Source organism: Cebus imitator, unplaced genomic scaffold (genome assembly GCF_001604975.1).
Source record: "Cebus imitator isolate Cc_AM_T3 unplaced genomic scaffold, Cebus_imitator-1.0 Scaffold811, whole genome shotgun sequence".
Lineage (NCBI taxonomy): Eukaryota > Metazoa > Chordata > Mammalia > Primates > Cebidae > Cebus > Cebus imitator.
The window spans coordinates 127,005-151,118 of NW_016108126.1; the positions used below are offsets into that span (position 1 = coordinate 127,005).

The window sequence follows — 24,114 nt, forward strand, 5'->3', positions numbered from 1 at the left end:
ATATCTGAAGACATAAACAGCTGAAAATTACCCAAGCTTGATGAAATATCTGAATGTCAAAATTCAAGAAAGGTAAAAATCTTAATGAGAATACGGTCAAAGACAGCCGGCCATATGAAGAAAATTATAGTCAGTCAAGAGCCAAGACAAGAGAATTATAACAACAGAAAGGGAGAGGCAATTTATCATGCAGAAGGGAGTCTTAGTAACAACAGAAGCCAGGAGTGGTGGCTGATGTCTGTAATTCCAGCATGTTGGCAGGCCAAGGAAGGAAAGCGGATGATGAGATCAGGAGATCAACACCATCCTGGCCAACATGGTGAAACCTGTCTCTAGTAAAAATACAAGAATTAGCTGGGCATGGTAGCATGTGCCTGTAATTCCAGCTATGCGTGAGTCTGAGGCAGAAGACTCTCTTGAACCAGGGAGTTGGAGGTTGCAGTGAGCTGAAATTATGCCACTGCACTCCAGCCTGGCAACAGAATGAGACTGCATCTCAACAGCATTAAAGAAGATTAACAACAGATAGCTCAAAAAAGCATGGAAAATATGGGACTCATACGTAGAAAGCAGTACTGATAAACAACAGACAGCTCACAAACCATGGACAACACAGAAGCCAGGAGGCAGCAGTACAATAAAGTATTAATAGAAAAAAGCTATCAAACAAGAAATCTGTATTTGCCAAAATATTTCAAGCAAAAAAGCCTAGATATGGAAAAGCAAAGGGAATTCTGTTACCAGTCGTGCTTTACAAGGATTGCTAGAAGAAACTCATCAAGTTAAATTGAAAGGATATTTGACAGTAATTTTCAGCTACAGAAAGAATTAACACTGTAAAGAAAACAGCTATTACTATTAGAACATTGGCAATGGTAACTATTACTATTGTACTTCTGGTAGGTAACTATTACATAAAACAACTACAAATCTATTTTAATGGACACTCAGTGTGTACAGATATAATCTGTCACAATAATATAGATTAGGAAGGATGGAAAAGTACAAAAGCAGCATAGTTATATACTGTGCAACTAAACTTCATATTATTCAAACAAGTTAGTATTATTCAAGGTAGGCTATTTTAAGTTTAGGATATTAACTGAAGTCCCAGATATAACTAATAAGAAATATAAAAACACAGAAAAGGAAATAAGCAAATCTTTAAAACACTAACCAAAATTTTAAAACAGGCAATGGAAGAATTAAAGGTCAAATGATAAAGAGAATACATAGAAAACAAATAGGTAAATGTCATAGTAAGCCATTCCTTACTTGTAATAACTTTAAATGTAAGCTCCTACATGAAAAGGCACAGACAAACAAAATGCACTTTAAAAAAAACTGATTCATCTCTATATTTACGCAAGTCTCACTTTGGATAGAAAGACATAGGTTAAAAGTAAGAGATACCATTAAAATAGTGGATACTATAAAAAACTTTATGAATACTTTCATTTAGTTTAAGAAGCCTATTATTTCACCATCCACACTGCTATTTGTGGTTTGGGCTAACGGAAAAGGCGTCACTTCAAACACCACTGATGCTGGAGACACATACTAAAGGCCTGATGTTTCAGGTGTTTTGGACTGCAGCTTTTACCCAGGAGGTTATCGTTCGAATTAAGGAGCTTGCCTCCTATAATACAGTTGTGCTTGAAGAATCCAAAGTCCTTGTGCATCGTAATGTGAAGATGGAGTTGGAATAGGCCAATAAGAGTATAAGGGCTGAAGAAAATCTGGGGCTTAGCACAGGGATAGAATCCATGCTAAAGTATGTGCAGAAGAAAATCGGAACTGGGCTGAGCAGAATACATCATTAGCTGCAAGATGCCATAATGTAACCTCAGAGCCCGAAACAGGTTCACCCAAAGTAGTACTTTGAAGCAGAACTGGAAATACCCAAGCTATTTATTTAATATTAGAAAGGCATTTTTAGTCACTTTAACTTTAAAATAAATAATGACAAAGCTTTTTTGCCCAAATGTCATTATTTTAAGCACATACGTACCCAAATATAAAAGCATACTGGTGAGTACTAGACTGTTCTTGGAAGCTCTAATTTTTATCTATGACTAGTACTATAGAAAAGACCAGAATTATGCTATATTAGTTTTGGATGACAGAAAAGTATGGATTTGTCTTTCTTATTTTTTGCTCCTAGAATGCAGAATCTAAATGGGTATGAAGCAGCCTCCGCTCCCTTCCCCCAAATAGAGACACAGAAACATCTGAGATGCTGCCTTTGTCTTTATGAAGATACAAATACCTCAGTGACAGAAAATTCTAAATCAAAAGACTTACTTCTTAGAATAAATATTTCTGATAAAAAAAAATCCACTGATGAGCCAGGTACAGTGGCTCACAGCCATAATCCTAGCACTTTGGAAGGCTAAGTGTGTGAAATAAGAATAAATAAAAGGTTCCTCTTCAAAGCTTTCCTCTTAGTTTATTATGAATAAATAATAGTTTCTTCAAAGGTTCATTTACTTTAAAGCTTTTGCTAATAATTTTAAAGTAGTTGTTAGTGTTAATAAGAAAATAAATGCATTCCATGTTCCTACTTTTTACATTTTAACCTAGGTATTTACCCTGACATGCCCTGACAAGCCCAGGCAACTCTTAGGTCAAAGCTTACTCCCTTTCCTTATTTGGAAGCGTTATCACTTCTCTAAGCATTCCTCAAGTTACTTCTTCTTTTTTTGTTGTTCTCCTCTGCCTTTACTTGTTTAGAAAATTTCCAAGTTTTTAGCTAATTGGGCCAAGCATAGAATGTGAGGCCCCCGTTCCTGTCTATGGAAACTGGACACAGCAGTAGCATGATGGGTGTCAGGTTATGAAAGTTCTAAATGTCCCTGTCTCATCTGTTCAGATATACATATCCTGACTTTTCCAGTCTGACTCTGACATAACATTACAAGGAAAAAAAATCAAAATATCTTACCCCAAAACATCTTTCTTAGCCATATCTTAAAATGGCTCTGCAAAGCTGTCCTTTGTGGGGCAAAATTTGCATCTATAAATAATCTCTATTAACATAGCTAAATCATTTTCTTCCAGCCCCTGTCAATCCTAAAGAAATAAACTAAAAGTTTAGCACCTTTTAAAGAGCTGAATAACAAACATTTGTCATTTATTGTTTCTAAGGGATGGCGCTTTGAGACTTCAAAAGAATCTCTGTCTCCACAATCTTTGATCTTAACCTGAACATGTGCTTTTCTTTGTTTTTCCTTTTTCCCTTTTTTTTTTTTTGAGATGAAGTCGCCCAGTCTGGAGTGCAGTGACATGATCTTGGCTCAATGCAACCTCCATCTCCCGGGTTCTAGCAATTCTTCTGCTTCAGCCTTCTAAATAACTGGTCTACAGGTGCATGCCAACATGCCTGGCTAATTTGTTTTATATTTTTAGTAGAGATGAGATTTCACCATACTGGCCAGACTGGTTTTGAATTCCTGACCTCATGATCTGCCCACCTCGGCCTCCCAAAGTGCTAGGATTACAGGCATGATCCACTTTGCCAGGCCTATCTTAACCTGAACAGTGCTTTCTGTAATCCCAGGTGTTTGAATAAACTTAAAACCAACTGTCAACCAAAAAATGTTTGCATTTACCGATAGCCTGGAAGCCCCTGTTAACCCACTTTTGAGTTGTCCTACCTTTCTGGACCAAACCAGTATATTTCTTAAATGTATTTGAGTGCTGTCTCATGTCTCCTTAAAATGCATAAAATCAAGTTGTGCCCCAGCCACCTTGGGCATATGTTCTCAGGACTTTCTGAGAGCTATGTCACAAACCATGGTCACTGATATTTGGCTCAGCATAAATTTCTTCAAAATTTTACAGAGTTTGACTCTTTTCATTGACAACAATATACATGCAAAAATCCTCAATAAAATGTTAGCAACAAATCCAGTAGCATATTAAAAGTATGAGGTACCATGGCAAAGTGTGGATCTTTTTTTTTTTTCTTTGAGACAGAGTCTTATTCTGTCACTGAGGCTGGATTGTACAATCTTGGCTCATTGCAATCTCCGCCTCCTAGGTTCAAGCAGTTTTCCTGCTTCAGCCTCCTGATAGCTGGCATTACAGGTGTCCGCCATCACACCAGCTAATTTTTGTGTTTTTAGTGGAGATGGGGTTTCCTCATGTTGTCCAGTCTGGTCTCGAACTCCTGACCTCCCGTGATCCGCCCACCTCAGCCTCAAAAAATGCTGGTATTAACGGGCATGAGTCACCACGCCTGGCTTGAAGTGTGGAATTTATCAAGAATATATGGGTGCTTAAATATACCAATTTATTTTTGATATATTGTCAGAAGCCTCTGAACCAGACCAATTTCAACTCCAACAGAGGCTGGGTAAAAAAGGCTACATTCCCAGTCAGTTAAGCATTCTAAGTCAAAGGATGAGACAGAAAGTTGTCACAAGATACAGATCATAAAGACCTTGCTGATGAAACAGGTTGCAGTACAGAAGCCAGTTAAACCCCAACAAAGCCAAGACAGCAATGAGACAGGAAATCATTGCTGCAGTTCCACTAGCACCATGATAGTTTACAAACACCATGGCAATGTCAGGAAGTTACCCTTATGTTATAAAAATGGGAAGCAGGAATAACCCACCCCTAGTTTTGCATATATTCACAAATAATCACAAAAATGGGTAACCAGCAGCCCTTGCAGGTGCTCTGCTTACGGAATAGCCATTTTTTTATTCCTCTACTTTCTTAATAAACTTGCTTTTACTTTATGGGATCACCCTGAATCCTTTCTTCCATAAGATCCAAGAACCCTCTCTTACGATCTGGATCAGGAAGAATAAAAATATCATCAGAAATACAATAAAGAAAATAACATGGTCATCTCACTTAATTAAACAAAATTATCCAGGCCAGGCACAGTTGCTTAACCCTATAATCCCAGCACTTTGGGAGGCCAAGGTGGGCAGATAACCCAAGATCAGGAGTTCAAGACCAGCTTGGTGAAACCCTGTCTATATTACACATACAAAAATTAGCCAGGCGTGGTGGTGGGCACTTGTAATCTCAACTACTCAGGAGGCTGAGGCAGGAGAATCGCTGGGAGGTAGAGGTTGCAGTNCCAAAATTAGCAGGGCATAGTGAAGGGCACCTGTAATTCCAGCTCCTCAGGTGGCCAAGAGAGGACAATCACTTGAACCTGAGAGGCGGAGGTTGCAGTGAGCTAAGGACTGCGCCATTGCACTCTAGCCTGGGCAACAAGAAGAAAACTCCGTCTCAAAAAAAAGAAAAAAATTAGCCAAACAAGTGTAAACATCTTTTCATAGTAAAACTCATTTCAAAAACTAGGAAAACAGGAGAAGTTCTTAACACCATAAAGGCCATATATGAAAAACTAATAGCTAAAAGAGTCACAGGTATTTGAACCATAGTAATTCCCACTTGGATGGGCTCTGGGTAAAATAAGGCTGACACCTACTGGGTTGCATTCTCAAGAGATTAGGCATTCTTACAGGATGAGACAGGAAGTCCACATAAGATGCAGAACACAAAGACCTTGCTAATACAACAGGAAGCAGTAAAGAAGCTGGCTCATCATACACCAATGCATACAGTGCATTAGCTTGCTAAAAGACACTCCTGAGAGCCCCGTTATCACTTTGCAAACACTGTAGGCACCATCCAGACATTATCCTATATGGTTCAAAAAAGGGAGAAACTCTCAGGTGAGTTGGGGTTGGGGAGCAACAGATTCCCACACCTTACCCAGAAAATCCAGGAATAATCCACTTGTTTACCATAAATAAACACTCTGTTTCAAATATAATCAAGAAATCACCATAAAACTTTATGTCACTTTAACTCTGTGGACTTGACTGAGGTCCAGGAATCCTATCTAGGGGTCTGCATCAGGAATAACAAAATCACAAAATGGTGAAAGACTAAAAGCTTTTCCTGAATCAGGAACAAGACAAGCATCGTTGCTCTTACTACTTCTAATCAAACCAGTAGAGCAGTTAGGCAAAAAAGAGAAAAGATAAAACTGGCCCAAAAAGGAAAGAAAGAAGTAAAACTATGTTATTTGCAAGTGACATGATCTTTCTGTAAAACAACCTCTAATCCACAAAGAAATTTAACAGAATTGAAGGATGAAAAAAATCAATAAAAAAAAATTAGTTATTGTTCTATATACTAGCAATGAACACTCAAAAGGAAATTAAGAAAACAATTCCATCCACAAAAGCAGCAAAAAGAGCAAGTTAGCAATAAAGTACTTAGAAATAATTTAGCAGAGAAGAAATGAGCATTAAAAGAAATAAATACAACGTAAGTAAATGAAAAGACATCCAATGTTAATGTTTGGAAGACTTAATACTGTTAAGTGGCAATTACTCTTTTGAGAGAGATTCAATGCAATCACTCTCAAAATAGCATTTATTTTTGTAATTGAAAAAAAGAGCTTTTTGTGTAATAGAAAAAAACCTCCCAACTTAAAATTTATATGGATTTTCACAGAACTCAGAAAGGTCCACATAACCACAAAAACAAATAAAACTCTATATAAAACCAAAACACAAACAAACCAAAAACCCCAGCAAAGTTGAAGGATTCACATTTCCTGATGTACGACAAAGCTAAAGCAATCAGGCACTGGCCTAAGGACAGGCATATGGACTAAAGGAATATAATTCAGAGCCTAGAAACAATCCCTTTTATCTTCAAAAAAGTGCCAAGACCACTCAATGGGTTAAGACCACTCTGTTCAGATAATGATAACTGAAGCTGGATATTCACATTCGTAAGAATGGAGCTGCACACTTAGCTTCACATCACTCATAAAAATCAACTCAAATTAAATCAAAGACCTAAATTAAGAACTATAAAAATATAAAATTCTTCAAAAACAATGTAGGAGAAAACAGCTTTTGCTCTATATTTGCCAATGATTCATACTGAAGATGATGCAAATACAGGCAACCAAAAAAGACAGAAATTAATTTCTCATGAAAATTTAAAAATCTCATGAAAATTAAAAACTTCTGTGCATAAAGGAATATTATCAGCAAAGTAGAAATAAATCCTAGAGAACAGAAGAAAATGTCTATAAATCATTAGCCTGTTAAGGAATCAACATCCATTATATATGAAGAAGCTCACTACAAAAAATAATCAAATTCAACAATGGTATAAAATTCAACATAGTATAAAAAATGGAATATACATTTCTCTAAAGTAGATATACCAGTGTTCAGTAATACCACAAGAGCAGATGTTCAATATCACCACATTAGTCACTAGGAAAATGCAAATACACACCACAATAAGGTTCTATCTTACATACATTAGGATGGCCATCAATAAAAGTGAAAACAGTGCGGGAGAGGATGTGGAGAAACTGAAGCCTGTGTAAGTTGATGTTGGGAATGTAAAGTGGTGAAGCCAATGTTAAAAAAGTTTAGCAGGTTTGTTCCCCGTACAGGTCACCAAAAAAACAAAACAAAACAAACAAAAGTAAAAAACAAAATACAAAGTTCAGTAGATCATTAAAAAGTTATACACAGTTTACTGCATGACCCAGCATACCCAGTTCTAGAAATATGCTCAACAGCTCTGAGAATAGAAACTGAGATCTGTGCTCATAGTTACGTTCACAATAATCCAGGTGTCTATCAACAGCCTGATGCATAAACAACATCTAGTATATAGATACAAGACAAGACAGTATCACTCACCTCTGAAAATGAATCAAGTTCTGACATGCTACAACATAGATGAACCTTTAAAACATTATGCTAACAAACTAGAAACAAAACATACAAATTTGTTTGATTCCACTTACATGAGGTACCTAAAATAGGAAATTCATAGAAACTGAATGAATATTTTAAGTTACCAGAGATTGGAGAGTACTGAAAATGGGAGTCATTGTTTAAAAAACTTTTTGGAGGGTGATAAAATAGTTCGGAGACATAGTAGTAATGATCACACAATATTGCAATCATTCAATATGTCAGTCATAGCTACATACTATTGTGCAATTAATGCCACTAAACAATGCTAACTTAAAAGAGGTTAAAATGGTTAATTTTGTGTTATGCATATTATATATTTTACCACAATAAAAAATATTAAAAATAATAATAATGCTGGCATCTTGCAGAGATAAAAACAAATTTAAGTGGAACATATTTGTTTTAAAAATCTCTTCAATAGTTCAAGGTGTTACATGGGCAAAGAAAAGGGTTCCTTCCTTCATTTCTAGAAAAAAATTTTCTTTATAAGTCATCCATTTCTGCTTCACACAGTAATGTGAGTCTTCCTTCAAATTAAATTTGAAAATCACATACTTGCTTGGACAGTGCAACAGTAAGTCAATGATGAATGTTTGCCAAGGCTTTTCTTTACTAAGTGCATCCAAAGCTGTCGGACATAAAGCAAAACATAAGGTCATCACTTCCAGTGCTTCACAGCAAACGTGTTCATCTTCCACCTCCAGCTCATGGCTTCCATTGGTGGTCTGCAAAATTAGAATCAGGAGCAAATTATCCAGAAATATATTCAAGAAGAAAGTCACAAATCCTCTAGCTATCATTGACAACTATCTACTCAGTAAAGACCATGCAGCCCCAGACTCTTCACTTGTGGCTACAGAGTGTCTTTGGAATATGCCCCAATTGGGATTCAAAAAGCATATTTAGTGACAGGTATTCCTCACTTTTTTTGTTCATCTGGATATGAGTGATCTGCTTCAATCATTATAGCTACTAGAGAATCACTGTGGCATTGCAGTTTGCGTCTTTGACTAGTTCTATTGCAGAGCCTAACTACAAGTAATTTCATTTTGTTGTTGTTGTTCACAGATACTGTATTTGCTAATTGATCTTTTTGCTAACATGCACTTGTTGACCAAAGTCAGTACTCACAATGCTTTCATAACAGGCTAACAACAGAGAAAAATATGAGTCATCCAAGGCACATGTTCCCAAATGAAGTTGAGCAAGGTGATTCTCTGCCTTCTTCTTTCAACTCCCATTATGTAAAAAGTGTCCTTTTCTTAGTCCATTTATGGGCTATTTCTACATTTTTGTGCTTTTTCCCAGAGATTATCTTTTTTAAAACATTTATTTGTTATCCTTCAAAGTTCTGGGGTACATGTGCCGATCATGTAGGTTTGTTACATAGGTATACAAGTGACATGTTGGTGGTTTGCTGCATCCACCACCCTGTCATCTATATTAGGTATTTCTCCTAATGCTATCCCTCCCCAAAGCCCTCCATCCCTTGCTATTCCTTCCCTAGCCCTCCATCCAACAGATCCCAGTGTGTGATGTTCCCCTCCCTGTGTCCAAGTGTTTTCACTGTTCAATACCCACTTACGAGTGGGAACATGCAGTGTTTGGTTTTCTGTTCTTGTATCAGTTTGTTGAGAATGATGGTTTCCAGTTTCAGCCATGTCCTGCAAAGGACATGAACTCATCCTTTTTTACAGCTACATCGTACTGCATGGCGTATATGTGTCACATTTTCTTTATCCAGTCTACCACTGATGGGCATTTGGGTTGGTTACAAGTTTTGATATTGTGAACAGTGCTGCAATAAATGTATGTGTGCATGTGTCTTTGTAACAGCATGACTTATAATCCTTTGGGTATACAGTATATACCCAGTAATGAGATTGCTGGCTTGAATGGAATCTCTATTTCTAGATCCTTGAGGAATCGCCACACTGTCTTCCACAATGGTTGAATTAACTTACACTCCCAATAACAGTGTCAAAGTGTTCCTATTTCTCCACATCCTCTCCAGCATCTGTTGTCTCCTGATTTTTCATGATCGCCATTCTAATTGGCGTGAGGTGGCATCTCAATGTAGTTTCGATTTGTATTTCTCAGATGACCAGTGATGATGAGCTTTTTTTCATATTTGTTGGCTGCATAAATGTCTTCTTTTGAAAAGTATCTGTTCATATCCTTTGCCCACATTTTGATAGATGTGGGCAAATCTATTTTTTCTCATAGATTTGTTTAAATTCTCTGTAGATTCTGGATATTAGCTCTTTGTCAGATGGGTAGATTACCAATATTTGTTCCCATTTTGTTGGTTGCCAGTTCAGTCTATTGGTAGTTTCTTTTGCTGTGCAGAAGCTCTTAAGTTTAATTAGATCCCATTTGTCTATTTTGGCTTTTGGTGTTTTAGTCATGAGGTCCTTGCTCATGCCTATGTCCTAAATGGTACTGCCTAGGTTTTCTTCTAGAGTTTTTAAGGTGTTAGACCTCATGTTTAAATCTTTCATCCACCTAGAGTCAATCTGTGTATAAAGTGTAAGGAAGGGATCCAGTTTTAGCTTTCTGCATATGACTGCCAGTTTTCCCAACACCATTTATTAAATAGGGAATCCTTTCACCATTGCTTGTTTTCATCAGTTTTTAGATGTATAGCATTATTTCTGAGGCCTCTGTTCTGTTTCATTGGTCTATATTTCTGTTTTGGTACCAGTGCCATGCTGTTTTGATCAGAGTAGCCTTGTAACACAGTTTGAAGATAGGTGGCGTGATGTCTCCAGCTTTGTTTTGTTTTTGCTTAGGATAGTCTTGGCTATGTGGGCTCTTTTTTGGTTCCATCTGAAGTTTAAGGTTTTTTTTTCCAATTCTGTGAAGAAGGTTATTGGTAGCTGATGGGGATAGAATGGAATCTATAAATTACTGTGGGCAGTATGGCCACTTTCATATTGATTCTTCCTGACCATGAACATGGAATGTTTTTTGTTGCTTTTCAATTTGTTTGATCTTGCTCCTGTAAGTTCTTTTAATCGTGGTGTTAGGGTGTCAATTTTATATCTTTCTTCACTTCTCCGGTGGGCATTTAGTGCTATAAATTTCCCTCTAGACACTGCTTTAAACATGTTTCAGAGATTCTGGTATGTTGTGTTTTCATTCTAATTGGTTTCAAGGAACATCTTTATTTCTGCCTTCATTTCATTATTTATCCAGTAGTCATTCAGGGGCAGGTTGTTCAGTTCCATACAATTGTGTGGTTATGAATGAGTTTCTTAATCCTGAGTTTTATTTGATTGCACTGTGGCCTAAGAGACTGTTTGTTATATTTCCATTCTTTTGCATTTGCTGAGAATTATTTTGCTACCAATTATGTGGTCAATTTTAGATAAGTGTGGTGTGGTGCTGAGAAGACTGTATGCGTACTCTGTGTTTTTGGGGTGGAGTGTTCTATAGATGTCTACGTCTGTTTGTTCCAGGTATGAGTTCAAGTCCTGAATATCGTTGTTAATTTTCTGTCTCATTTGTCTGTCTAGTATAGACAGTGGGGTGTTAAAAGTCTACCACTATTATTGTGTGGCTGTCTCTTTGGATGTCATTAAGAACTTGCTTTATGTATCTGGGTGCTCCTGTATTGACTGCACATATATTTAGGATAGTTAGCTATTCTTGTTGCATTAATTCCTTTACCATTTTGTAATGCCCCTGTCTCTTTTGATTTTTGTTGCTTTAAAATATGTTTTATCAGAGACTAGAATCGCAACCCCTGCTTTTTACTGTTTGCTTGTTAAATTTTCTTCCATCCCTTTATTTTGAACTTATGTGTGAAATGGGTTTCCTCAATACAGCACACCAATGGGTCCTGACTGTTTGTCCAATTTGCCAGTCTGTGTCTTTTGATTGGGGTATTTAGCCCATTTACATTTAAGGTTAATTTGTTATGTGTGAATTTCATCTTGCCATTTTGATGCTAGCTGGTTGTTTTGTCCATTAGTTGATGCAGTTTCTTCACAGTGTCGATGCTCTTTACAATTATTTCTGCAGTAGCTGGTACTGGTTGTTCCTTTTTCATGTTTAGTGTTTCCTTTAGCTCTTGTAGGGCAGGCTTGGTGGTGACGAAATCTCTCAGAAGTTGCTTGTCCATAAAGGATTTTATTTCTTATTCGCTTACAAAGCTTAGTTTGGCTTGATGTGAAATTCTGGGTTGAAAATTCTTTTCTTTTGGGATACTGAATATTGGCCTCTACTCTCTTCTGCCTTGTAGGGTTTCTACTGAGTGAACTGGCAGAAACTGATGGGCCTCCCTTTGTGGGTAACCCAACCTTTCTCTCTGACTTCCCTTAGCGTTTTTTTCTTCATTTCAACACTGGTGAAGCTGATGATTATGTGCCTTGGGGTTACTCTTCTCGATGTATCTTTGCAGTGTTCTCTGTATTTCCTGTATTTAAATGTTGGCCTGCCCTGCTAGGTTGGGGAAGTTCTCCTGGATAATATCCTGAAGAGTGTTTTCCAATTTGGTTTTGTTCTCCCCATCACTTTCAGGTACACTGATCAAATGTAGATTTGGTCTTTTCACATAATCCCATATTTGAATACTATGCAGCCATAAAAAATGATCAGTTTGTGTCTTTTGCAGGGACATCGATTAATCTGGAAACCACTATGCTCACCAAACTCACACAACAACAGAACAACAAACACCGCATGTTCTCACTCACAGGTGGGTGGTGAACAATGAAGTCACGTTAACACAGGGAGGGTAACATCGCACACAGGGATATGTTGGGGAGTGAGGAACTAGGGGAATAATGGCAGGAGCAGGGAGGTTGGGGAGGGATAACACTGGGAGAAATGGCTTATTTAGGTGATGGGGGGACATAGAGACAGCAAACCACCATGGTATATGGTATACCTATACAATAATCCTGCAAGATCTGCAAATGTAACCCAGAACTCAAAGTATAATAAGAAAAAAAAAATCCCAATCAAAAACCGATCAGAATAAAAATGTGCAACCTAAATACAATCAACTAAGTAGCTAATAATTTTTAATCTGCCTCTATCCATCAAAAAGTAATCAAGACTTGTATATCTGGAACAGAATTAATCATTCAAATATTCCAAAAAGGGAAGTTGTGTAATGCCATCACTCACTTTCTCCTTTTACGAATGTGTATTTAAATACACTAATGAATATTTAAAAATAGACCATCAGCGGTCTACAGGGGTGAGTAGGTAAATACCATAGACGTCAAAGAGCTAAAGACAGTCTTATTTCTGTAAATAGCTTGTTTAATCTACAAAAAGTCTGGTCATAATACTTAAATGGTAGACACTCTTCCTGCTTTCCGGTGTTGTAACAGAACCAAGTAAAACCTGTATGTATGTATGTATGATGTACGTATGTATGTATGTATGTATGAGTCCAGACAGAATCCAGCTCTGCCACTCAGGCTTGAGTGCAGAGGCGTGATCTTAACTCAATGCCTCCTGGATTCAAGCAATTCTCATGTCTCAGCATACCACACAGCTGGGATTACAGGTGTGTGCCACAACGTGCCGCTAAGTTTTTTATTTTTTTCTTCGTAGAGATGGGGTTTCACCATGTTGGTCAGGCTGGTCTCGAAATCCTGACCCCAGGCGATCCTGCCACCTCAGCCTCCTAGAGTGCTGAGATTACAGGCAGAACCACCATGCCTGGCTCCAAGTAAAATTTAAATGCCATGATTCCCAAAGAAACAATTAGCAAAAATTTACACGGGACAAAATCACAAAGAAAAGAAGAAGTAAAGAAAATAGTGAGCTGTGGATTCATTTAAGTGTGACTATATTTGAGTCAATTAGAAGTCTTTTTTAAAAAGGAAAAGAAAACTGCCTCATGGCAGCCTTCTGAACTATTTTTATTTCAAAATAAAGTTGTTTATACTCTCATTTTATCTATAGGTAGAAATTACTTTTACACTGCTAGATATAAGTCACTTGGTCTTTAAAGATGACAAAAATGATGAAAATTTAATCACATGTAAAATCAAGCAACATTGTCTTAAAATCTATTTCTACAGTAATTCTTACCATCTCATAAATTTTAGCTATTTCTTCGTTTGGGCTAAATACTAGTTCTAGTGAGCCACATGCTGATGCCCAGGTAATATTCTGTATAGCTCTAATTACACAAATATCAGGCATATATCTTGAGGCCTGCAGAAAAAAAAATAAGTAATTAAAAGTCCTGATAGAATGAATATTAAAGTGAATAATTAGGAAAACATAACATTTTTCTTTGTGAAAGAAATAGAACTGGTAATAAAAGTAAGCATGCATCAAACTTACAAGGTCAAAAACTGCCTTTGCTGCATTTTTTTGATATCTTAACATTAAGTCAAAAAATGTGACTTCCCACATGAGGGGAATATAGAGCAGTACCTACAAAATATGCTTTAAGTTAAAGTCTGATATGGCTCTATACTATTTTTCATAAAATTTTAAGAATAGAAAACAGTCAAATTACTTAGCTATGCTATGCAGAAGTGTTTACCCAGGAGATAGAAAAACATATGTTCACAAAAACACTATATCTTGATGGGTTTCCTAACAGTTTTATTCACAACAGTCAAAACTAGGAATAATCTAAATGTCTATCAACAGATGAATTAATTAACAACCTGTGGAGTAACAATACATGGAGTATTACGCAAAGTGAAATAAACTACACACATATATAACAACATGGATGATTTTCAAAATTATGTTGACGGATATAAGCCAAACACAAAAAGAGTACCACATATAAGATTCCATTTATGCAAAATTTAAGAGAATAAACATTATAAGAAAACTTTTGAAGCCAAAATAAATGTCCTATTCCTTGCTTCGGTGAGTAGTTTAAACATATACCAAAACCAATTTGGTCTAGTTTGTGCAATATAAATTATAACTCAAAAAGTTTATTTAAAAATGTTAAAATTTCTAAAATTCTAATGTTATCAGTAGTTATCAGGTCAATCATAACTTTATGAAACTGTAAATAAATTGAGATAGAAACTAGAGTGCTTTGGGTCTACAATATTTAGCCACACACTGTTATAGCTTTATTTATTTATGTGTAAACCGAAAACACTCAGGATCCCACAACAGTCAAAGTTTCATACTAACCTCATCAGATATTTGCTGAGCAAGAAGTATTGACTCATTTCTAAGCACGCACTCAGATGAGGGATTAGGAATGCTCTGAAGGGCACTTTGTAGCACCATTGCTTGATCATGATTTACTTGGTTAATCTGAAAAAGATAATAATTTTACATCAAATTAAAAAACTATACTATAATTCCTAAAAATTTTCCATAAAAACTCAGCCTTATACTCCTCATCTGAAAATACCTGAAGGTTATTCCTTAACTTATCCCTATAGAGTTTATGGAAGTTTGCACAAAAATTATTTCACATGGCCAACATTACGGAATTGCCTTTCAAAGTGACAGAGGTGCAGATGTCTTTACCCAGGAGATATAAAACATATATCCACAGAAGCTCTATGATTTATTGATGAGTTTCCTAATAGTTTCACTCCCATTAGCCAAAACTAGGAATAATCCAAATGTCCATCAACAGACAAATGGATTAACATAATGTGGAATTGCTATACATTGAATATTTCTCAAAGTGAAATAAACTACACACATACAAACACCCTGCAACTCCAATTAAAGATGAATTCTATTATTATTTCTGCACTTCGGGTCATTTGCAGGGAATAAATGACACAACATATTTCTGGGTAGAAGCTTCTTCCAAACCCCATTTCAACAAATGACTATGCCTACCATAACAGGAAGAAAACTGGGGATACTAGTAAACAGTTGTTTAAAATCTACAAACTTAGTCTTTACAGTGCTTCTTATTTTGCTCAAGGCTGATAATGCCACCTGCATTCTAATGCTCATTTAACAGACAAGCTAAAGTTTCTCAGTTTAACCTGCCATCCTCTCTAACACTCTTATTTACACAGTAAAGTTTTATTTTATTTTTTTTATATTTGAGATGGTGTCTTACTCTGTTGCCCAGGCTGGTATGCAGTGGTAAAACCTCAACTCACTATAACGTCGTCCTCCTGAGTTCAAGCGATTCTCCTGTCTTAGCCTCGCAAGTAGCTGAGGTTAAAGCCACATACCACCATGCCTGGCTAATGACTGTATTTTTAGGAGAGACAGGATTTCACCATATTGCCCAGGCTAGTCTTGGACTCCTGACCTCAAATGATCTGTCCCACTAGGCCTCCCAAAGTGCTGGGATTACAAGCACAAGGCACTGTACCAGGCCTAAAGTTTTAAAAAGCTGTATTAAAGCAGGTATTTTCAGAAATTCAAGAGTCTGAGGAAGCTGTTACTGCAATTGTCAGGTGGGCAAAGATGAACAGATCAACTATTTCTATCCACTGCTTCCAATTTCAACCAAAGAACTTTAAAATTTATCAGTTACATACATATTATTTTCATTTTTCAGTAAAATTTTCAAAATGATTTGCCAACTGATACCACATAAAATTTCACAAAAAAAGTAGTACTGAAAGGTGGTAAAAATGTAGTTTTTAAGTCAGCAGCTTCACTGAGTTAAAAATATCAGCTGACGGTTATCATCTTGGACCAAGCTGCTTCATAGATTCCAGGTCTCAATTTTCACTTATGAAATAGGAGTTAATAGCAAGGGCCGGGCTCAGTGGCTCATCCCTGTAATCCTAGCATTTTGGGAGGCCAAGGTGGGTGGATCAACTGAGGTCTGGAGTTCAAGACCAGCCTGGACAATAACATGGAACCCTATCTCTACTAAAAATACAAAAATTAGCTGGGTGTGGTGATGGGTGCCTGTAGTCCCAGCTACTCGGGAGGCTGAGGCAGGAGAATCACTTGAATCCAGGAGATGGAGGTTCCAGTAAGCCAAGACTGCTCCACTGCACTCCAGCCTGGGAGACAGAGTGAGACGCTGTCTTAAAAAAGAAAATGTAATAGCAGAGACAACAAATATAGCTATCTTCATGATTAAAGGGGATAATGCACAGTGACTGGCAAAAAGAATGCAATATATTTTGATCATTATTATCCAATAAATCAGCCTGTATGCAGATAGAAATTATGTAAGGTGAGGTCTACAGTGCATCTTTAGCAATATCCAGTATACAGTAGATAATAGATACATAATACATTACTTGTTGAATTAATAAAGTGCTTAAAAACTGTGAGCTGAATTTTGCTAATCTAAATTTTTCTAACCTAAGTAAAGTTTTCCATGTCAGCAAAGTCTTGTGTCATTTATTTTGACACTGAAACTGTCTTACTACTGTTCACATATTAACTCTCCAATTCAACACTGTAGCAAATAAAGGATTAGAAATGCCTCAAAGGTCAAAAATAACTATTTTTACTGTAATACTGGCAGAACCAAATATTCTCTATTCAAAATTTCTCCATGGAAAATAATCATGTTAATTAAGGAATAACAGACATGTAATGTGCAAAAAGTACTATAACATTTTACTTAGCAGTATAAAAAGCTTTTACATCTATGAGAGAAACATGATTAGAATTTTCTTCAAGTTTTCCTATTTCTCAAAGTGTAACGTATTGTAAGTACTGTAGGCAGTTGTGTATTAAACATATTTTAAATACTAGTTTTTTTCAGCTCTTTACTAGAATATGATTAGAGATTATTATGTATTATCTGTGTCCTTCAGTAGCACATTTCTTAATGCACAAAGAAATGTCTAAGAAGACACAAAAAGCATCTTATTTGTATCTCAGTTAACTCCTATCACAAGGACAGTAAGAACCTCTTTTTATGTAAATATGCATAAAGCCCACAATATAAAGCAACAAAACTTACTCAGGATGGAGACAGAGCTATGTAAATTTATAATCTAAATTAACATGTACAAGACCCATTTCTTCTTTTTATCCTTTTTTCAAATGAAAAATTTCAAAAATATACAAAAGCAGAAAAAAGAATATAATAAATCCTCAAATATCCATTATCTAGCTTCAATAATTATTAACAAAAGGTTAAACTTGCTTCACTGACTGCTCGAGAAGCAAACCTAGACTTACACTACCTCAGAATTAACTGCGAAGCAAATGTGCCATTTTGTTTAGGTCAGTTATGACAACACAACTAATATCTAAGATAAAATTAGTAAATTTAGAATACACATAAAATTGTCACTATTCAAATATCCCTCATTAACAGATTACACATAATAAATCTGTGTCCCTGAACCACTTTATCTCCAAGTAGTAATTAGTAAAACCATCACTTATAAGAGAAGTGACTTAATTTTGGTTAGAGCTGAACTCAGCCTTTGCATCTAATCTAGGCACATCTTGAGAACTGTTGGTGATGCTGCTCAAGGCTAATGGCAAAGCAGAGAGAGATTCTTAGTCATGGTGGAAGAGAGGCTTGCAGCATGGCAATAATATATTCTTCTATATAATGAACTGTCTTTACATATCTTTCCGGTATGATTTAACAAAAGATTCAGGTGAAGTTTTCATTAAACAACTGAAAGTAAAAAAAGGATTTAAAGAGACTGGGAAGTTCACTTAACATAGTAAAATCAGTAATCAATCTTTACGTTTTTAATACAAATCGACTTAATAGAAAAAAATGTTATATTTTGAATTATTTGAATCATCTACTTAAAAGATACAGTTTAGATTTATTAAATATTAAAAACTACATATATTAAACTACATACATATATTTATAAGTTTTTTTTTTTTTTTAACATTTATTACCGGTGTTATAGGATCTGTACCATCTACAACTGGCTGACAGGCTTCTGCTACAGCTCGAACATGGCCATAGCCAATGGCAGTTAACAAGAGTTTGGCTATTTTAAGAGCATTTAAATAAGCACTCCTTCGAGTTTCCATATCTGTATTTGATAAGAAGTTATTTCTTATTAGCATACTCAGTACAAGGGGTAAGCCACCATGTTTCAAGAAGTGAACTTGAAAGGCAGAGGACCCATCAGTTAGAGGTGCACCAGCAGGCATTAACAAGGCATAAGCTACCTGAAAAAAAAAAAGAGACTATATTAAAAGGGATTTAAAAAAACTTTGTAACATCTATTTCTCCTCTTATCACTGCTAAGAAATTCTTGACTATTTAAAAAACCTTCGTTCCAGTCTTGTCAGTGTTCTTTACATTACTGTATAATGTAAAAATTATATTTTTGCAAAGGCAAAAACTAACCTCTGTTAGGTATAGAACTTGGGAGGCAGAAGGACCAAAGAAAAGAGAGTCAAGAGGAGGACTAAGTTCGCCTTCTCCAAATTTTGCATGGTCTAAACAAATAGCTCTTAATTTTTCTACAGCGGTTCTATCTGCAAAGAAAAAAAGACACAGACTAAAATTAAATGTAACTCATGTGCTATTAATATTTCACATTTTCCATTTTAAAGAATATTATCTTAAATAAAATTATATCCACAAATCTCAATTAAGCTGAGATCAAATGTTAATATAACTAGAACTGGACTGATTAATGATCAATCAGGACTCCTTAACTGCCAATGCAAAATATGAAGGGAGGAGTTTGCTTTCCAGAGACTTCAATATATCGTCCTTCATCCACTGGAGACAGACCGAAACCAAAAAATGGAAAGAAAAATAAAATAATCATTGACCACTCATAATTGAATAGTAAAATGAAAAATAATCAACTAAAAATCAGAGAAGACTGGCCAAGTATGGGGGCTCATGCCTATAATCCCAGCACTTTGAGAGTCCAGGGCAGGTGGATCATGAGGTTAGGAATTTGAGACCAGCCTGACAATACGGTGAAACTCCACCTATAGTAAAAATACAAAACTCAGCAAGATGTGGTGGCATGTGCCTGTAATCCCAGCTACTCAGAAGGCTGAGTCAAGAGAATTGCGTGAACCCAGGAGGCAGAGGGTGCAGTGAGCGGAGACTGCACCACCGCAGTCCAGTCTTGGCCATGGAGAGACTTTGTCTTAAAAATAAAATGAGCAAAAGATATTAACAGAGATTTATTCAAAAATAGATAAATGGCTAGAAAGCAAATGAAAAATTGCTCATCATCATTTGCCATAAAATAAATGCAAAACAAAATCACATTATAATCTCTCTTCAGCACCAGCAAAATGGATAATTGAATCAATAAAAACAGTTAAGTGGTATTGGTGAAGATGAGGAGAAACCATAACACCCCTACTGGAACATAAACCAGTATAGCCACCTTGGAAAAACTTGGTAGTTCTCTGTAAGTTAAACATAGCTACTGTAATTCGGCAATTTGAGTCCAGGTATACAATCCAGAGAATGCAAACATAAGTCACCAACAAAACTTCATCTATACAGATATTTAAAGAGGTATTGTTCATAGTAATCACAAGTTGAAAACAACCTGTCCATCAACATTTGAGTGGATAAATAAAATCTGGCATATACAAACCATGCTATATTATTCAGCCTTAAAAACAAAACAGTTCTGCCACATGCTAAAACATGATGAACTCTGAGGACATTACTAAGGGAAATAAGCTAGTAACAGACAAATACTGTATGATTTCTCTTACATGAGCTAGGTACAGTAGTAAAACTCAGAGAAAGTAGAATGATGACTGTGAGGGCATGGGAGTAGGAAGAAATGAGTTGTTTTTAGTGGGTATCAAGTTTCGGTTTTGTTAGAAGAAAAATATTCTGGAGACCGGCTGTACAACAATGTAAATACACTCATTACTAATGAATTATACAATTATTATACAATTTAAAATAGTTAAGATAAACTATGGAAACTTTTCCATAATTTCTTTTAAAAAGTGAATTGCCTGATTATACTAAAAAGTATACAAGCCCAGTTTGAGGAATAGTGTACAAAATGGGGGTCTGTTCTTCAACAATGTCAAGGTCATCAAAGGTGTTATAATTCCTGATATTAATAACTTCTGTGGTTAAGAGAATATTCTTGTTCTAAGCAAACAAACTGAGATAGGTAAAAAGACACAGGTTATCTCTAACTTTCTCTTCAAATGCTAGAATAACTATGGAGAAAAATGATATAACAGACGTCACACAATATTAACAGTTACAGAATCTGAAAGGCATATGGAAGCACTCTGTATTAATCATTAGGACTTTAAAACTATTACAATGCCAAAAGTTGATTATGTTTTCATAGAAGAAAAAAAAAAAAGCCTCAGTAAACATAGGCAACAATATAGGAAACAGAAGAAACCAAGCAAAACTCAGTAACTGCATTGGAGAAGTAAGCTTCCTTTTTTTATAAGAACACATTTCTGTAACACCAATTAGCTCATATCCAATTGGCCAAAAAAGTATAATGTTAGTATAATGTGCAAGTCAAGCTCTGCAGAAGGGATCCCTCCTAGGCAAGAAGAGCCAGAGAGCAGAGGTGTAACCTTCAAATAGAAAGAAAAGCCATTAGCTTGAGTGCTGCATATGTAAAAGCTTTCAGCTCTACCTTAAGAAATTAAAAGTGAACACCCAGTCCCAACCTTGCAATGCTCTCAGCAGCCCACATCAGTTGCTGTGGATAACTGAATTAAAAAAAAAAAAAAGCTAAGTGGTATTGGTGAAGATGAAAAGAAACCGTAATCCTACCGGAATATCAATGGGTATAGCCACTTTGGAAAAACGTTCTCAGTAAGTTAAACATAGTTACTGCTGTAAGGCTGGTTGCCTCGAAGGGAGTTAGACGGGCACACCCATCCCTGCTCATGCCTGATAACTGCGTCATCATTACTCAGCATCTGGCTTCTCCATGTGAATTCCTCACACTCACCTCTGCTATCGCACCCAGATCTACATTAAGCACCAAACTAAGTGCTCAACCACCAGTCCGAGGCCAAAAAACACCTCACCAAAACTTGTCCAATAGCAGCCCAGCCTGAACGTCCCCGGCCAGCCCACCTACCAGTAGTCCTTCCCGCCTACCAATGGCAGCTCACTACATCCATGCCCTGTCTCCCTAATAACCAATGAAATCGCCTATGCTTTGTTTCCCCAATAGCCAATCAATCGCTCCCACCACCCCCTGCCCATAAATCCCCACACCCAGAAAAGTCAAGCGCGACTTCTCTGGCCCCTTCCCGGACCACAGAACTTTGACTGGGAGCTGAATAAATTGGCTTTTCATTTTCTTATACTGGCCTCAGTTTCCTCATTTTGACTCGGTAATAAACCTTACAACTGTCATCCAGTGATTGGAGTCCCAGGTACACAACCCAAAGAATGCAAACATAAGACTCCTATATAGCAGTCCTGGTTTCCGAATATTCTTTCATTCACCTGCTTTATTTCAATGCTGTTAAGCCAACAACTTCTCTTCATTTTGTGTATACTTAGTATTTTCCAAAACAGCAGCTAGTCACACTAAGGTATCTGCCTGGGCCATCCAAATTAGGCACACAGTTACTCTTATTTCTAGCAGTAATCTGCTTAAATTGTATGTTAAAGAGAAGTTTGAGAGGGATCCAAGATGGCTGAATAGGGACAGCTCTAGGATTGTAGCTCCTAGCAAAAACGCATAGGTTAAGTGGTCACCGACTTTCCAAACAAATTTTTGTTGCTAACAGACCAGGAGATTGCCAGGCAGAAAAGAGCCAGGAGTCTCCAGCGTGGGTGTTTCAGCCAGCACAGCGGGTCTCTACACAAAAACTCACACAAATCCAGGGGCCATTTCAACTGGCGACTGCAATGCCTGGGAGACAGAGTCACCCGATCAACTGATAAAAAGAGGACTAAAACAGAGAGCCAGGCCAGGAAATTCCCAGACGGAAAAGCGCCAGAAGGCTCTAGCGTGGCTATTTCAGCCAGCGCAAAGGGTCTCCACACAAAAACTGACACAATCCGGGCATCTTTCCAACATGTGACTGGAATGCCTGGGAGACAGTCACCCGTTCAACTGATAAAAAGGGGACTGTAACAGGGAGCCAGGCTAGGAGATTCTTGGGCAGAAAAGCACTGCAAGTCTCCAACACGGCTGTTTCAGCTGGCACAGCAGTCTTCCACACAAAAACTCACAGACATCCAGAAACCGTTTCAACTGGTCCCACCCCCACATAGACCAGCAATCTGAAACGCTCTAAATTGAGAGTTTCACAGCAAGCACAGCTGAACGTGGGATGGTCCAGCTCTGTGGCGGAAGGGCGTCCACCATTACCAAGGCAGTCCACCACTACCAAGATAGTCCACCATTGCTGAGGCAGTCCAGCATTACGGAGGCAGCCCGCCATTACTGAGACAGCCCACAATTACTGAGGCAGTCCGGCATTACAGAGAGAGTCTGCCATTACAGAGGTGGGTCACCATTGCAGAGGTGGGCCGCCATCACCAAGGCAGTTCTAACTATACCCCTACAAATGAAACTGAAAGAAGTGCACACAGCAGCTGGGCAGAGCCCACAGCGGTTCAGCAATGCCTCTGCTGGCAAACTGTGACTACACAACCTCCTCGCTGGGCAGGGTATCCCTGAAAAAAAGGCAGCAGCACAACAGAAACTGATAAATAAAACCCTATCTTCCTGAGACAGAGCACCTGGGGGAAAAAAAGGTGGTTATGAGTTCTGTTGCAGCAGACTTAAATGTACCTGCCCTGCAGCGCTCAACAGAACAATGGAGCTCACACCTCAGCACTTGAGCTCCTATAAAGGACAGTCTCCTCAAGCAACTCCCCAACCCCTGTATATCCAGGGTCACCTCATAAAGGAGAGCTCAGACAGACATCTGGTGGGTATACTTCTGGGGCAAAGATAGCAGAAGAAGAAACTGGCAGCAACTATTACTGTTCTGCAACCACTGCAGATGATCCCCAGGCAAGCAGGGTCTGGAGTGGACCTCCAGCAGTCCTACAGCAGAGAGACCTGACTGTTAGAGGGAATACTAAAAAACAGAAAGAAAGAACTTCATCACCATCAAAAAAGACATCCACTCAGAGACCCCATCTGAAAGTAACCAACTAGAAAGACCACAGGTAAATAATCCACAAAGTTGGGAAGAAACCAGCGCAAAAAGGATGAAAACACCCAAAACCAGAAAGCCTCTCCTCCTCCAAGGGATCACAACTCCTCACCAGTAAGAAAACAAGCCTGGATAGAGAATGAGTCTGATGAATTGACAGAAACAGGCTTCAGAAGGTGGGTAAAAACAAACTTCTTTGAGCTAAAAGAACATGTTTTAACCCAATGCAAACAAACTAAGAACCTTCAAAAAAGGTTTGACAAATTGCTAAAGAGAATAAACAGCTTACAGAGGAATATAAATGAATTGATGGAGCTGAAAAACAACACAAGAACTTCGCAAAGCATACAAAAGTTTCAATAGCTGAATT

General features: G+C 37.2%; 1 protein-coding gene across 1 annotated transcript in view; it reads right to left on the bottom strand.

The window, feature by feature from the left end:
- Window positions 1–24,114, bottom strand: part of LOC108297534 (probable ubiquitin carboxyl-terminal hydrolase FAF-Y) — a 222,617-nt gene that overhangs the window by 53,480 nt on the left and 145,023 nt on the right. Inside the window, exons 22-26 of the mRNA XM_017520181.2 lie at window positions 18,994–19,124; window positions 18,534–18,812; window positions 14,904–15,029; window positions 13,824–13,949; window positions 8,325–8,494 (exon numbers count right to left, since the gene is read on the bottom strand). Of these exons, the coding sequence (XP_017375670.2) occupies window positions 8,325–8,494; window positions 13,824–13,949; window positions 14,904–15,029; window positions 18,534–18,812; window positions 18,994–19,124 (832 nt within the window). The remainder of the gene's footprint in view (window positions 1–8,324; window positions 8,495–13,823; window positions 13,950–14,903; window positions 15,030–18,533; window positions 18,813–18,993; window positions 19,125–24,114) is intronic.